Below are 14576 nucleotides of genomic sequence, written 5' to 3'. Positions count from 1 at the left end.
ACGTGTATGATGTGCTTTTGGTGTTGTCATTTAAACATATGTTTATTTGGTTTATGGTTTTATTTTGTTACTATTTTGTTTAATGGTCTTGAATATTGTAGTTACTGTGTCATCTTTTCTTGATATTTGTCTGACTGTGGGTGGTGATGACAAACGGGAATTGTATGTTTGGTGTCTTGTTAGAAACATTGAGACACTGATACAGATATAGAGTGTGTATAAACTGTGTTGCTTTTCACCTGGATTATGTTTTTAACTTCTTCATATTTGTCTCATATAGTTTGCTCTTCGCTCTGCTGCCAGTAGACTTGTGGTGATTGGTCATATACTGCAAACCCCGCCGCTTTTATCTGAAGGCTAGATTGAGAAACCCTGGGTTGATTTACCGGGTTGATAACCACCGTCGCGTGACCGTTTAGTGTAACTATGTTATGGTTATTAAAGCCACGTAACATAAATATATCCTGGGTATGTTAACCAGGCCTAAGGCAGTCTTCTTCTCTTACACTTTAAACTTGATGCAGCAGATTTTATACTAAAAAGCTGCATTTCAGTCTGAAACTGTCCCACAATGGAGGATACTTGGACATTACTTACGTTTTTGGCCAAATTAAAGTGAAATGAAATTTACTGATGAATTATTATCTGTGATGAATACCAATAGACTAAACCATTTTCAAATTGGTGTTCCATTAGCTGCAATATACCAGCAGTGTCAAATGGACTTCAGCAGATCAGGGCCAAGCATTAAAACATAATCCAAAGGGCCATTGCCATTCAAATAATCTTGGGCCTTTGACTGCTTTTGAAATGCTTTTTCATAACTACATGTCTAAAAATACACATTTAATTAAACAAATACTTCATCCACTGTTTAATCTATAAAATGAAGTGATTGAAACATGCTCATCACAAATTCCCAGGGTCTAAAGGGACGTCTTATATTGTCTAGCTTTCCTACAACAGACACTTTACAGATTAGATCAGAGTCGATCTAGACCACACTCTATAACAGGGGTATTTCATGTTTTTTAAGCCAATGACCCCTTTACTGAAAGAGAGAGGGAACAGGGACCCCATACTAGATCGCAAAGAATTGTATTAAATTATATAAAATTGAGTTTCATGTTAAACTGGGCCTACAATAACATGTAGGGTGGCCTAAAGCCTTTATACATACCTTTTAGTGCATGGAATACTAAGCTATTAAAATAATAACTAGATTTTAATAATAACTGATTTTAGAAATCATCTTTTAATGTTAAACATATATGTAGCACAGTGGATCCTTAGGATTAACTATCTGTGGATGGATACCTTAGTGACTATATAGGCCAGTAAACCTATCATCAATGTTTTTTTCATAAATAGCTGATTTATATGTGCTAAGAATATGTCGGATTCATGTTAAGACATTCTAATTTTCTTGGAAACTTTCCAAAAACAATAATTTGGAGGCCCCCCTGCATTGACTCTGAGGACCCCCTAGGAGTCCCGGACCCCCTGTTGAAGATCTCTGCTCTATAACTTACAGAGATCCAACAATTCCCCACAAGAGCAAGCATTTGGTGCAACAGCGGCACGGAAAAACTTCCTTTTAACCTCGTGCTGTCTTCCTGTCGACCATGAATTTATTGTCCTTCAAGGTCAAAATTGAAACTTAACCTTTTTTTTTGGCCGCTTTTTTCAATGCTTCTTGTCACGTTTTCAACGCTTTTTAAAAACACAATCATGATCAATAAACCTAATTTAATTGACATTATATCTAATTTTGGAGTTAAAAAAAGCAGAAATTATGACTTATCTTTACTAATAGTTAATATCAGAGGATGTTAAGTGGATCACAGACTGGTAAATGTCAAAGTTTAGTCAGGATACTGTTTTGAATCTGTTTTTAAAAAAAAAAATTCAAATGCTATACAATTGAATAAAACACCCAAAGTTCGGTGAAAGTAATCATTGATTTTACCTGCAAAGCACATCCATGCATCCAGGTTATTTTGGGGGCAATTTCGTTGAAAGAAAGCTATATTTGTAACCTTTTGATGTAAATTTACAGCTAAAATCTCACAGTATCTTACTGTTTTAATGTTATACAGGATCATACTGTAAATTGCAATGCATTCTGGGAGAAAATAATATGACAGCACTATCTGTGAATGTTACAGATTACAGGTATGTGTCAGTACCCGATCCGTTCCACCTGCACAATCCGTTCTGCGCATGCGCAAGATGATAATACTGTTTTACGACCTGCCCGATCTGTTCCACGCTAGCCTCCACCCAAGCTAACGTTAGTTTAGCTAACAGCTAATTCGGCTAACCGCTAGCCAACAAATAACGCATGCGCAGAACGGATCGTGCAGGCAGAACGGACAGCTAGATTCAGTCTAAAATAACGTTAAGTCAAACATAATGGGAAAAGCAGGCTACAGCAAAATTAAGACTTTACAGTAACAATAAAGACAAGTATTGCGTGATTGTATTTTAAATGAGCACAAGTAAAGTAGAACTGACGTAACAGCTGTTATATATGTTAACGTTTGTTTTGAAGTTTTATTTTGAGGGTCTTTTAAAAGTTTGCATGCTGTCTCAGCTAGCGGTTAGCCGAATTAGCTGTTAGCTAAACTAACGTTAGCTTAACTGTGGAGGCTAACGGACAGCTATTACTGTAGATATACGGTGAAAGGTTTTACAGTGAAAAACCTGTCAAATTTGACCTAAAGACAACACAAGGGTTAACAGGCAGAAACCTCAGACAGACCCTGAACTCCTAGTGGGCGGCCATATGCCCCTAAAACCCAGACCCATCACTACCCAGAAGCCTCAGCTTATGTTCTTCGTAGCAAGCTGTTTAAGAATAGGTCACCCCGCGCTTCTAATTAGTGATAAGGCAGGCCAAGTCCTCCTCTGTCTGACCGGCACAGCCTACACTCAATAATTAGGCCAGTGTGATAATCCTGCCGCCTCCGAGCTGCCATTAGGAAGCAGAGAGGGGTCAAATGTTCAGAAAACTATTAGACTTTAATAATCACTCTGTGTGATCCTTGAAAAGCTCCATTCACTTAATTTAGCTTATTAAGTAAACTCTCAGACACGCTGTGTGTGTGTTTTTTTTCCCCCACACGTTTGTATTTGTGATACTTTCCCAAGTATGTATAGTGTACTTGTCTGTATATTGTCATCTATACAATTTTGCACTTTTGCCTGTTTATTTGCATGTGAAAAATGAACATTTGATTGCAAAAAAAAAAAATCACTGTGTGATCTCAGTCCCTGCAAAACAAAACACAACAGCTGTGTTGGAAACGCTCATTCACTCACTCACTCACTATTATGTAGGGAATAGTGAGTGCTTATTAACCCTTGCGCAGTCTTTCTGTCAACCTTGAAAAAAATCATAATAAGGTTGGTTTGGTCAGCAATACTACTACTAGCCTACTACTACTTAGAGCGAAGCTGAGTATTTCAACCATTTATCCACTAACGTTTCTTTTAGCTAACTATTTCAAACATGTATCCAGTACATTACTTATAACTAATCATTTGAACTATTTAGCTATTACTTTTAACTATCTGTTTAAACTCCTGTGCTTGCTTGCTAACTAGTTTTCTAATACCTAATTCAATCTTTCCACGTACCCCCTGGCAACAGCAGAAGTACCGTCTGGGGTACACATACCCCTGGTTGGGGGGTACCAGATTTCGGATGCTATCACTGAAAACATTGGTGCATCAGTAGATGCGACGGTTATTTGTGCGACGGAGGCTTCATGTAAACAAACCGAAACAAAAATACTACAAAATGGCGAACAGACTATATAGGGAACGGTTTCTGTGATAGGGAACGGTTTCCAACACAGCTAACGGGTCGGGAATAATAATAATAAACAATAAACGGGTCAGGAAGAACACAAGAAGCAGACGCCTAGTCAATGTACCAGTTTTTATTGGACTTATATAGAAATACTTAAAAAAAACATGAAGTAGCACCATTACTTAAGTCTTACTTTTTATCATGTATAACTTCAAATGTCACAAAAATAAAACTCTTGATACATTTTTCAAATCTTGTTTCAGCAAATATAATATTAGTATTTGACCATGAGGTTAAAGGCCCTTTATCATAAAATAAAATATACTTTGTTCTTAAACTTTGCTCAATAAAGTACATTTACGCTCAAGTAACTTCACCTACATATACATAAACAAGTGGTAAACAAATGTATTAAAATAGAAATACTAAAACTATAGTGGTGCAACAGAAGCCTGTAATTCCCACTGGAATCTAATTCATACAAATTTTTAGAAAGCATAAACGGTTTCTTTGTGTTCAACTTACTAAGTTTTGTACATTTCAATGTTTCATAATAATATAGAATAAAATATGCTTTATATTACTGAATAAAAAATATGCTGGGTGAAGCAGATTTTAAAAGACTTTCTTGTTATGTTTTTTGCTGAACCTATATAAAAAAAAAAAAAACCATCCCAACAGAATACTGTCAAATGCAATACACAATTTTGTGGACTCGGATTTCTCATCCCACAGTCGTGCGATATTAAAATAATACAGTGATCAATGCCATATGGCCATACTTAAAAAATAAACAAGATTTCAACCCAGCTACAAAAAGTTCACTGAACTTAAATTAAAATATCTGTAAACATCTTGGCGATAAGAAATATAATCTTTCAAGTCAAAAAAAGAATAAAATACTTCGATCTGTATTAATGTCATTTAAAACGGTCCAACGTGTGGAAATTGATTCTATACATGTAGGATATGTAACCCGTCACGCTGTGTCTGACCTCAAGCTGCAGTATCTCTGGAAGTCAGCCGTCCTGTCGGTGCTGGAGCCCTCCGTGTTCCCCAGCCATGCCATGCCCCCCCACCCCCCCATCACTACATTCAATCGGCAAAACTGGGAGGGCTCCGCCGGCTAACAGTCTACGGTTTGACTCAAGTACCTCCGTCCTGACCCCACTGTGTCTCTCCACTTCATAAATATAGGGTACAATGTACTAGAACTACTGATTACTATGCTGTAATATTTAAAACATGCACTTAAGATGTTGAAAATATTTCCCCACGCTACAGTATATTATTAACAACTACAAAAACGGGGGTGTCTCTGTCCCTTCATCTGGATACTGCAGCCTCTGACATACATATGCATATATACCTATGTACATTTTTCACGAAAAACGGATGATTGGCTGATCCCATTAAAGCAGTACGAAGAGTCTTTTGTTTGTTCTCGCCGGTGACGAGACGTAGTCAAAAGAGTCGCGCTTCTTATGAAAATATACGTATAGCCTGAGTGACGCCGGCGTGGCAGACGGGGCATTTGGCTTCGCTCCTCTCGCAGATGCGGTTGGCACACTCCATGCAGAAGAGGTTGTGCCCGCAGGGGACCAGCGCGGCGATGACCTCGCTCTCGAAGCACACCGAGCAGTCGCGGCTGCCCTTGCGGCTGGTGCCGGAGGAGGTGGAGGAGGAGGAGGAGGAGGACGACGACGAGGCCGAGGAGTCGCACGGAACCCCGGGGAGGTGGGGCCCCGGCAGGGAAGAGTAGCCGGGGAAACTGAGCGGGCCGCCGCCCGGGTCGCTGCGCACCCTCCGGGCCAACGGGTGCTCGCCGTGACCGCCGCTGTGGCCGTGGAGCGGGGGCGACAGCCTGGGCTGCGGGGTGCAACCGTTACCCCGCCTCTGACTCGCCGCTATCCCGTTGGCGTTGGTGGGGAATATGGCTGAGGTGGAGCTGGGGGTGGGGGAGCTGCCTCCGGTGGAGGAGGGGGTCATGCGACTGTCGTACTGGGACCACAGGAGGCCCGGCGGCGGTGGCGGCGTGGGGTTGAACCCCGGCGAGGAGTCAAAAGTCAGATCAGCGCAGTCGGGCGAGATGGTCTCACTCCCGTACACAAAGCCATTGATGTTGTTGTTATTGTTGTTGCCGTTGTTGTTGTTGTTGGCGGCGGTGTAGCTGAGCGCCGGGCTGGGGGGGCTGTAGTCGGCCATGCGCGAGCCGTTGTTGCCGAAGTAGGAGTCCGTGGAGGCGCTGCCCAGGGACGAGGACGAGTCGTTGCGGTAGTTGGAGAAGGGCTTGCGCGCCGAGCTGGGGGTCATCCCGGCGCCGGGTTTGGACCACAGGATGGCGTGGCCGTGCAGATCTAAACCCACGTCCGTCCCGTTGGCGTGGAAGTCGTTCTCGTCCTGAAGCTCGATGAGGCCCCCCGTCCTCATGGCGATGTGGGCCTCAATCTCTTCACGCGCCCGGTCCACGTTCTCCGGCATCCCCGTCACCTCGAACACCGGCTCCTTGTCTCGGCTGGGCGTCACGATGTAGGTGTGGGTCTGCTGCTGGATGCGCTTGATGGTGGCGCCCTTGGGGCCTACAACCAGCCCCACCACGCGGTACGGCACCCTCACCTGGATGGTGGTCTGTCCGGGCAGGTTCGGGGGTCCAGGCACCGGGGTGCCGCTCCCATTCAGGCTGGTGTTTTTGTTCCTGGAGGCCCGGATCATGGAGAAGTGCTCGGCGGCAGAGATGATCTCCCTCCTGGCCATGGCCACGTCTTCCCTCCGGCCCGTCACCACAAACACCGGCTCCTCGCCTCGAACTGGCGTCTTGATGTAGGTATTGGTCTTCGCTCTCAGCGCTTTGATCTTGCAACCTGAGGCAGGGAGATAAAAAAAAAAGAGGGGGGCATGGGGGGGGCGAAAGGTGAGGCCAGGTTCCAAAATAACAACGGCTCAAAAATATGTCATGCGTTAAATCATTACTTATGGACTAGTCCAAACAGCTGCTGGATGTTTATTATGGTTTCTTTCAAAAGGCCAGCGGGCCTCAGAAATCGGGTGAAACCACCCCTCTTTTTGGAGAAGAACAAATTCAAACCACATGCTGCACCACCACAAACATACAGCAGGACAAAAATAACTCTCAAAGAAAGCTCACTCCTGGGTCTGGGATGATCCCTGCTCCTTTACTACAATATAGTCGGCCATCTACAACAGCTGCTGTTAGACTCTTGATCCTTATTTTATACTAATAGCATTATGGAAAGAGGGGAGAGCTACTTAATCACTTCACAGCCTGGCACCGCTGCAGAAAGTTGCATTCTAACACCCTCAAACAGCATATACACACATCTCTTTATGATCAAACTGGGACCGGCTGAGGAAACAGCCTTAGAAGAATGACATAATTAGCAGAGCAAAGCCCGCTGAGTGGGACAGGGTGATGTAACCAGAAGAATGAAGGGGAGAGTAAGCCCACCTAAACTCAGTCTTCACAGACAATTGAAACCGTTGACATAAATTCATAACGAGTTAGTATCAAATGAATGTAGGTTAAATGAGGATAGGGTCTCTTTTATGGAGGCTCCCTGCCTTAAAATAATCCCAGAGGTCACAGTTAATCCACGATTTAATTTCCATTTTGTAACCTGATATAACCTGACAAAAGGGGGTTATCTGGTGTAAATAGATCTACTTGACAAAATGTCCCACTAGGGGTGTAACGATACATCGCCATGTATCGATTCAAAGATCCACGAACCAATATTAATGATGCAAAGTGAAAATATCGATACATATTGTCTGTGAGGTGCCCCTTGATTTTAGATTCCCACTTTATATTTCGTCTTTTTCATTCAAAAGAATAGCTTGTTTTTTATTTTTTATTTAAATGCCTGGAAGAGCTCGGTTATAAAACGGACTAATGACATTTTAGTTACTTTTTTGAGTTGATATAAATGGAACTGCGTTAAATGGGCATATGACATTGTCTCATATTGATAGCAGGCCCCTGAATAGAATCAAAATCGTAAAAGACTTTAATCAGTAAATATCATATCAGTGTCCAAAGAATCAATAGAATATTGTACCGCGATAAAACTTGTGATTTACACCTAGGACTGGGATATATGGATACTATATCGACATTTATATATGGGGCTAGATATTGTGATACAAGTGTTGGACACGTGTCTTTTCCTGGTTTTAAAGGCTGCATTACAGTAAAGTGATGTCATTTTCTGAACTAACCAGACTGGTTTTAGTCTTTGCCTTTACCCTCTTAAGTCATTGTATCCACATTATTAGTGAATATTTACCAAGCAACAATAGTCAACCCTACAATATCAATATCAATGTTTGGTCAAAAACATATCATGATATTTCATTTTCTCCTTATGGCCCAGCTCTATTTACACCCATATGTCCCACTGTAGTCGTTTTAAAGTGGACGGTGGGGGTATGTGGTTCCTTTGTTTTTCTGGGAACAACAACAACAGCAGCAGTGTTGCAGGGAGGGGGAAAAGATTCCGCATATATGTAACCAAGTACCGCCCAACTGTGTGTTAGCTGGGTCTGTGTGTGCAGTTATGGGCGTCCTCTGCCTGTGGTAAGGTAACATCGTGACTGTTGTCCTAATTTGATCCTGTAACGTTACAGCTCATTATCTTGAACGTTAAATGAAGCCGGGGAACGATTTGCAAGCCGTGTATGAACAGAAGACAGACACATCTGGAGTTATTAAGAGCCAGTGTTCCCTGCGAGCTCAGAGTTTGGTGACTTAAAACGTGACATGTCCTAATTTATCAAATCACGTTAATGATTAAAATAACATGTCAAGTCAGCGGCCATTGCTGCACTTTAGCCTACCTAGACGTTTTGGAAGTGTCTGTAATGTAATTTAGATGCAAGGAGTTTACTTAGCTAGCCTACGTGCCGTTCTCTTTTCCCAAAACTAAAAACTACATTAATTTTTTTAATATATATTTTAAATGTGTACTTTTACATACCTACAAAAGTATACACATCAGAAAATGATTCTGTATTTTATCAGTTGTTTCGGCGCACTCAATTCGGCATATACAGAAACATCTAAAAAGGCTTTTATTTTACTTAAATGTCAACTTTTTGAATTGGTTTATGCTACTCGCTGTCGCCCACGACGGTGTATTTATAGAGGAGGAACAATGTGCAACTAACTGGCGAGACACTAATACAAGTTCGCGTTTTATTGAACTGTTTACTGCCTGTTGGATTATATAGATACCGAATTCACGAGTATAGCTTCACATTTAGATAATAGATATTAAAAGGCAGGTTAAGTGCTTGTGCACGGAAGCAATGCTGTGTTAAGATAAAACGTATGCAGTATTCCGGCGTGTATTGGCATTCTTGTCCTCCCACACAGGATAATAGCTCGGGACGTGCTCATACCTGTGTTTGGGTGCATGGCCGTGTAGCTCACGTTACTACTCAGCTGTGAAACATGACAAATATAAAGCTTAACTGACTAGAAACAGAGAAACACACACCCTGTCTGCCCACAATCTCAGCCACATGCTCGGAGCTGGGAACCGGTACGCATTCGGTCATGTTGACGCTCTTTTTCCGGGGCTCCTGGTTGTCGTACAGGGAGTTCTCGTCGTTGTCCAAGCCGAGCAAGGAGAGCTGGTCCAGGGCGATCTGCAGGGCTCTCTGGTCGTCCAGTGCATCTCCCTGGACGCTGCTGTCGGCGAAGAGCGAGCTGGGCATCTTGGCGACTTTGCAGCGTTGCGGGATCGGATAAAAGGCAAACGGAAGGAGGGTAAAGAAGGAGTGAACGGGGGAGAAAGACAGGAGGAGGGGAGGAGGAGGGGAGAGGAACCGGACCCGGTTCTCAAAGACAACTGGTCAGTGGAAATCAGTGCGGCTGCGGGAGGAAAGAAAAACAGTGCAAGGAGCTACAAAAAAAACATCCACACCCTTTGTTTTCCCGATAAAAAAAATAAATTGGAAGTCCTGGTCCTAGCCGACCCGGGCTGTGCTGTTGCACGAAAAAAAAACAGGCACGAATAAGCGTATTTATTCCAGAGCCGGCAGTGAAGATAGTAATAATATTCCTTCCTGACAAAGGGCCCCTCCCCGGCTGGCTTCCCTCAAGTCCTCTGTTGCTTCTGTCTGAGTCCTTGCAGAACCAGACAGAGAGATGTGCGAGTGACGTCACCGCCTGGGCAGGGACGATGCGGTGCCGCGAGGTCATTTGCATATCCGACAGCTGATTGGCTGCACGGGCGATGAGTGGGCGAGGCTAAGTCTAAAGGCACGCCCGCTTCTTTGTTCTCTGTCTCTCTCTTTGTCTCTCACTCCTTGTCTGTTTGCTCTAAAATCAGGCAGTTCTATAAGATGTTTAATGCAATGAAATATACAGTAGGCATTCGTACTGTCACATACAGTTAGAAGTCACAACAATGGACATAAACAGTAATATAAACTCGATAAAAAGACATATTTATGGACTATATCTGTAAATCAGTTTTTCCCCCAGGGTAGGCCTAAATCATCTCGCCTGTTTTTCACTCTGGAGTAGAGAACTTTCACAAACATCTCATGATGAAGAGTTTACCTCCTCTCTTATTAATATCACACAACCGTGACCACCCTTCTTTTTTTTGCCAAAGAACGTTTGCTGATTTGCAGTTACAGACAACAATAAACAACAGTTGAAGCTGAATATAAGGGACATTTAACATTTCACATTAACCCTAATGTTGTGTTTGGGGCCCTTGTGACCTGGGCCCTAAAGCTAAAGCGCTCAAAACACATAGTGTAGGCCTACATCACGTTATTTTATCAGCTTGAGACCATGTGACTTTTCTTTAGTTTATGAAAACTACTTTTAAACATATTTGAACTAATGATATGTTTCAGAAGTGCGCTACAGACTGGCCAGTGCAACCAACCCCAAATATCTAATAATTTTCTTTTACATAATTAAAGGCACACATTGTTGCAGAAAAATACACCAGAATGTAGGAAAAGAAGTGTTTGATATGCTCGAAATTTCAATTTAGCTAAAAAGTGGAGATCAATATAAATAAAAACTCTTATATAATGTATCATACTACAATACATATGAGTATGTTAAACAGAACATAAAGGCTATGAAAGAGTATATTAGCTCATGAGAAAATGTAAGTGGACAACCTTTTTAAGAATACCAGGAATAAAAGCATAAACGTAAATTATCAACTAACCGATTTAATTAATTTGCGCCAATCACTATTTATTTATTTTGAAAACGTTTACTGTGTTTATAAAATGGAGAAATGTATTGTATCTCCATGATAATTGAGCAAGCTCCATCTGCTGAAGAAGACCATGAGATGCAGTGGAAAGCTCTGGAAAAGTAAGTAAGTGAATCTTGAGTTAGGATCATTTTTGAAAATGACATGTATATTTATTCACATTGGGACTTGCAGCTATGGCACCACAGTTACTCCAAATTTAGATTTTGAGTGTTTCAGACAAACAAGCTATAAATAAACTATATTAAAAGCCACTGAATTCTCTGAAAAATGCAGTGACACAAAGCAGAAAAACTATTAGCTCATGAAAAGTTTATGTTTTGGAGATACAGGCTTTTCAAATGATGAAATGGTTATTTTTTAAATTCCCCATGAACTCAAATACTCTTGTGTGTGAGCAGTAGTGTTATCATGTTATTTTATCTTGGTAAGGGAGTCCTACTGGAATAAGAAAGCCTTCCGGCCTTCATGTAAAAATGTTTGAAAAAAGCCTTTAAATAGCTGTGTGCTGGGGAGAAGGGTGTACTATGTGCTTATGGTGTTATTACATATACATAAAGTATGTTTATTTGGTATGCAGTTTAGTGTCTATTTGGTAACTTTTATTATGTCTTGAATGTTATGGTTGTTAGGTCATCTTTTCCTAAATGTTTTCTAAGTGAGTGGTGATCGTGAAATGTTTATAAAACAAAAAATTAAAATAAGTGTTAATCATAAAAAAGAAAAAGAAAAAGGCCTTTAATACACCTCAGATCCAGCAGTGCAGTGCTGATGACAATAGCTACAGGCCGTTTGCATATGATTTCGGCTTTTTTTTCTCACTAATGTGTGCCATTATGAAGCCTACACGTTAAGGACATTGCAGGGTGATGAGTTGGTGGCTTTTGTGGATGGCCATAGACCGAGAGAGGCGGGAGGATGGTGGGGCGAGGGGGGTGGGTGTGGGGCTAGGGCGGTTGGCCAACACAAAGGGGATTTCAAGCCGATTCAAAACCGTTGAGACCAGAAGCACTTTGCTTTCACACCTCACTCCTGGAGCACAATGCCAATGCTAATGAGGAGCTGCTCCGGGACTGGAGGAGGTGATGGAATGGGACCCTCTTGTTAATATTTGACACCTCAGCTCCCCCTCCCCCCCTCTCCCTGCTACCACCCCCTCCCAATCCCTAGCAGTCTTTAATCTATTCAGTTCTATTTAAGCAAAATGTTTCCCATATTTTTTTTTTTTTTTAATCTTGGACTTATAGATAGACAAACACTTTTGACACACATTTGATAGGATTTTGACTCATATTGTACTTTGTATTGTATTTTATCGTCATTCCCAAAGAGATGTCTTGAAATTAGTTGGGGGAAAAATGGCCTATAGAAACATATTGCCTGATCATTCCAAATGTTATTTCCTAAGATGAAGGTTCCAAGCCTTCTCCACACTGCTAGAAATAACTTGCAACCCCTTGTGGGGGTCCCAACCACTGATTCAAAAGACAATTACCCAGTGATATACAGTATCATTTTTTTCCCATATAAAAAGTTACCTTACAACTCCACATGCTAATATGTAGGAGGTGAATTTAATTACAAAATTTGTTAACAAAAATATCTCACTTCAATGTCCATGGTTGTTCTGGAGCGTTCCATCATATCACATATTCTTCATCAGCAGATGAAATCATTAAAGCGGAGGTAGAATAAACATTTTTTTTTAAACGCCAGAATTTGATGTAGAGTGTGACTTCCTACAGTAACATTTACAGCACTAATCGTTGATTTCATCCAGATAGCATGCGGTTATATAACGGCAATTCTATGAGAATGATCGTTCCATTTTCTTGTAAAGCTTTTTCAGATGACATACGAGGCATTCGAGGCTCTAGCTAGCTACAGAAACATGAACTTGAATTAGCCGCAGCGGTGAGCTATGGTTAGCAGAATGCTAAACTACCGGCTGGTCTACTGCCTTTACGTTTCCTCTCACACCAGTAGGTGGTGCCACAGCTTCGGGCCTCTGGTCCTCGTATGAGGCTGCTGCCATCCAAACCAGGATTTATTTCTCAGACTGCTTGAATTACAATATGCTGAAAGATTTATTATGGAAGTTTTGCCCAACAACACAAAGAAATTTAATTTCAACAAGTTTTATTTGGTAGTTTTTGACCATATGGTTGAAGGAATTAACTTCAAGCGTTTCCTGGGTGAAAGTATTTTGTTGAACTCTGCTCTCCGGCTTGAAAGCACTGTGTTTTATGTTGACACCACGTTGTGCCATTTCATTTTGAGATTATTTTCCATTCAGTATTGAAGTTCATAAATAAGTGTTTTGGCATGGCTGGCCGAGTGGCACGATATCCATGGTAATGAAAGGGGGATTTCATTCTTGCATGTTGATTTTTCCACAAATCACACTGTAATGAAGGTGCTCTTCATCACTAATATTTTAGCATTAGTACACTGTAGCTCGTTAGGTTACAGGTAAATAAAAGGAGACACAAGTTTTAAATGTTTATTGGAAAATATTAACAGTCATGTTTTGTGAAGGTTGCAGCTGGTGGTGATTGGAGGCCAGCTCTGTCAAGAGAAACATGTGCTCAGTTTGCTAGTTTGGTTACCTAAACATGTGCAGTATAGTAGTTGCCTGATTAATTGAATGCAGGTTAACTGTTGCGGTTTGTGCAATAGAAAGTTGGTGTTCAAGTAACTCACCTCTGTTGTGTCTCCTCTCCAGAGTCCTCAGGCTAAAAGAGTCCCCAGCGTATTGAGCCCCAGTTTAAAGGTTCCGGGAGATACCATGTTTCAGGTGGCGGAGGGGTGTTGGAGTACTTTAATTGACTGTACTTGCTAAACTAACTATGTGTGATTGTATTAGGTATAGGGCTGAACGATTAATTGCATTAGCGATAATATCGCGATATGTTAAATCGCGATTTCCTAATCGCAAAGGCTGCGATTTGGTCTCGATTTGATGACTCGCCAGAGCAAATCAGTCTGCACTACGCAGAGAAAGCATCAACTTAGCACGCTAACGCTACACTGTACCTTGAGCTGATCTCTGTCATTCAAACAATTCTGAGTTGAAGTTTAAAACTTTTACAGCCATTTTAATAAAATGAAGGGTTTTGCTCGGGCTCGAGTCCATACATGCAGTTAATGGATACAGGCACGCAGAACTGAAGGCTCGGTTGGCAACGAGCTAGCTCTGATTAGCGGTTAGCTCCGGTTATCGGTTAGCTCCGTTATAAAGATATGGGTGGAGGAGCTGCCACTGAGAGGGGTAACAATCAGACTGATAAATGACGGTTCGGGGAGCTTTCACAGCAGCGTGGCTGCGGGGTTTCAACGGTTTTATCAGTACAGTTAATCCCACGGCAAGACCAGCAGCAGCTAATGGCGTTTTTCCATTACATGGTACCTGCTCGACTCGCCTCGACTCTACTCGACCCTACTCGCCTCGACTCGCTGAGCGTCCGTTTTCCATTGCAGATTTTAGTATC

At 41.8% G+C, this 14576-nt stretch overlaps 1 protein-coding gene across 1 annotated transcript; it reads right to left on the bottom strand.

The window, feature by feature from the left end:
- Positions 1–4916: 4916 nt before the first annotated feature.
- On the bottom strand, positions 4917–9957 carry mex3b (mex-3 RNA binding family member B). The gene is made up of 2 exons (XM_028579523.1): positions 9334–9957; positions 4917–6678 (listed from the first exon to the last, which is right to left on the bottom strand). Exons 1-2 carry the CDS (start codon positions 9551–9553, stop codon positions 5300–5302), a joined length of 1599 nt encoding a protein of 532 aa, XP_028435324.1. The 5' UTR covers positions 9554–9957; the 3' UTR covers positions 4917–5299.
- Between the last annotated feature and the right edge of the window lie 4619 nt (positions 9958–14576).

Source organism: Perca flavescens, chromosome 1 (assembly GCF_004354835.1).
Source record: "Perca flavescens isolate YP-PL-M2 chromosome 1, PFLA_1.0, whole genome shotgun sequence".
Classification (NCBI taxonomy): domain Eukaryota; kingdom Metazoa; phylum Chordata; class Actinopteri; order Perciformes; family Percidae; genus Perca; species Perca flavescens.
This window is presented reverse-complemented; position numbering and strand designations above follow the sequence as displayed.

What these genes read in the sequence shown, in the direction of transcription:
- mex3b (XM_028579523.1), bottom strand. Translation starts at nt 9,553, where the DNA reads ATGCCCAGCTCGCTCTTCGCCGACAGCAGCGTCCAGGGAGATGCACTG. An exon ending in TGAGATTGTGGGCAGACAGG is followed by an intron (nt 6,679 to 9,333) that starts GTGTGTGTTTCT and finishes TCCCTGCCTCAG; the next exon opens with GTTGCAAGATCAAAGCGCTG.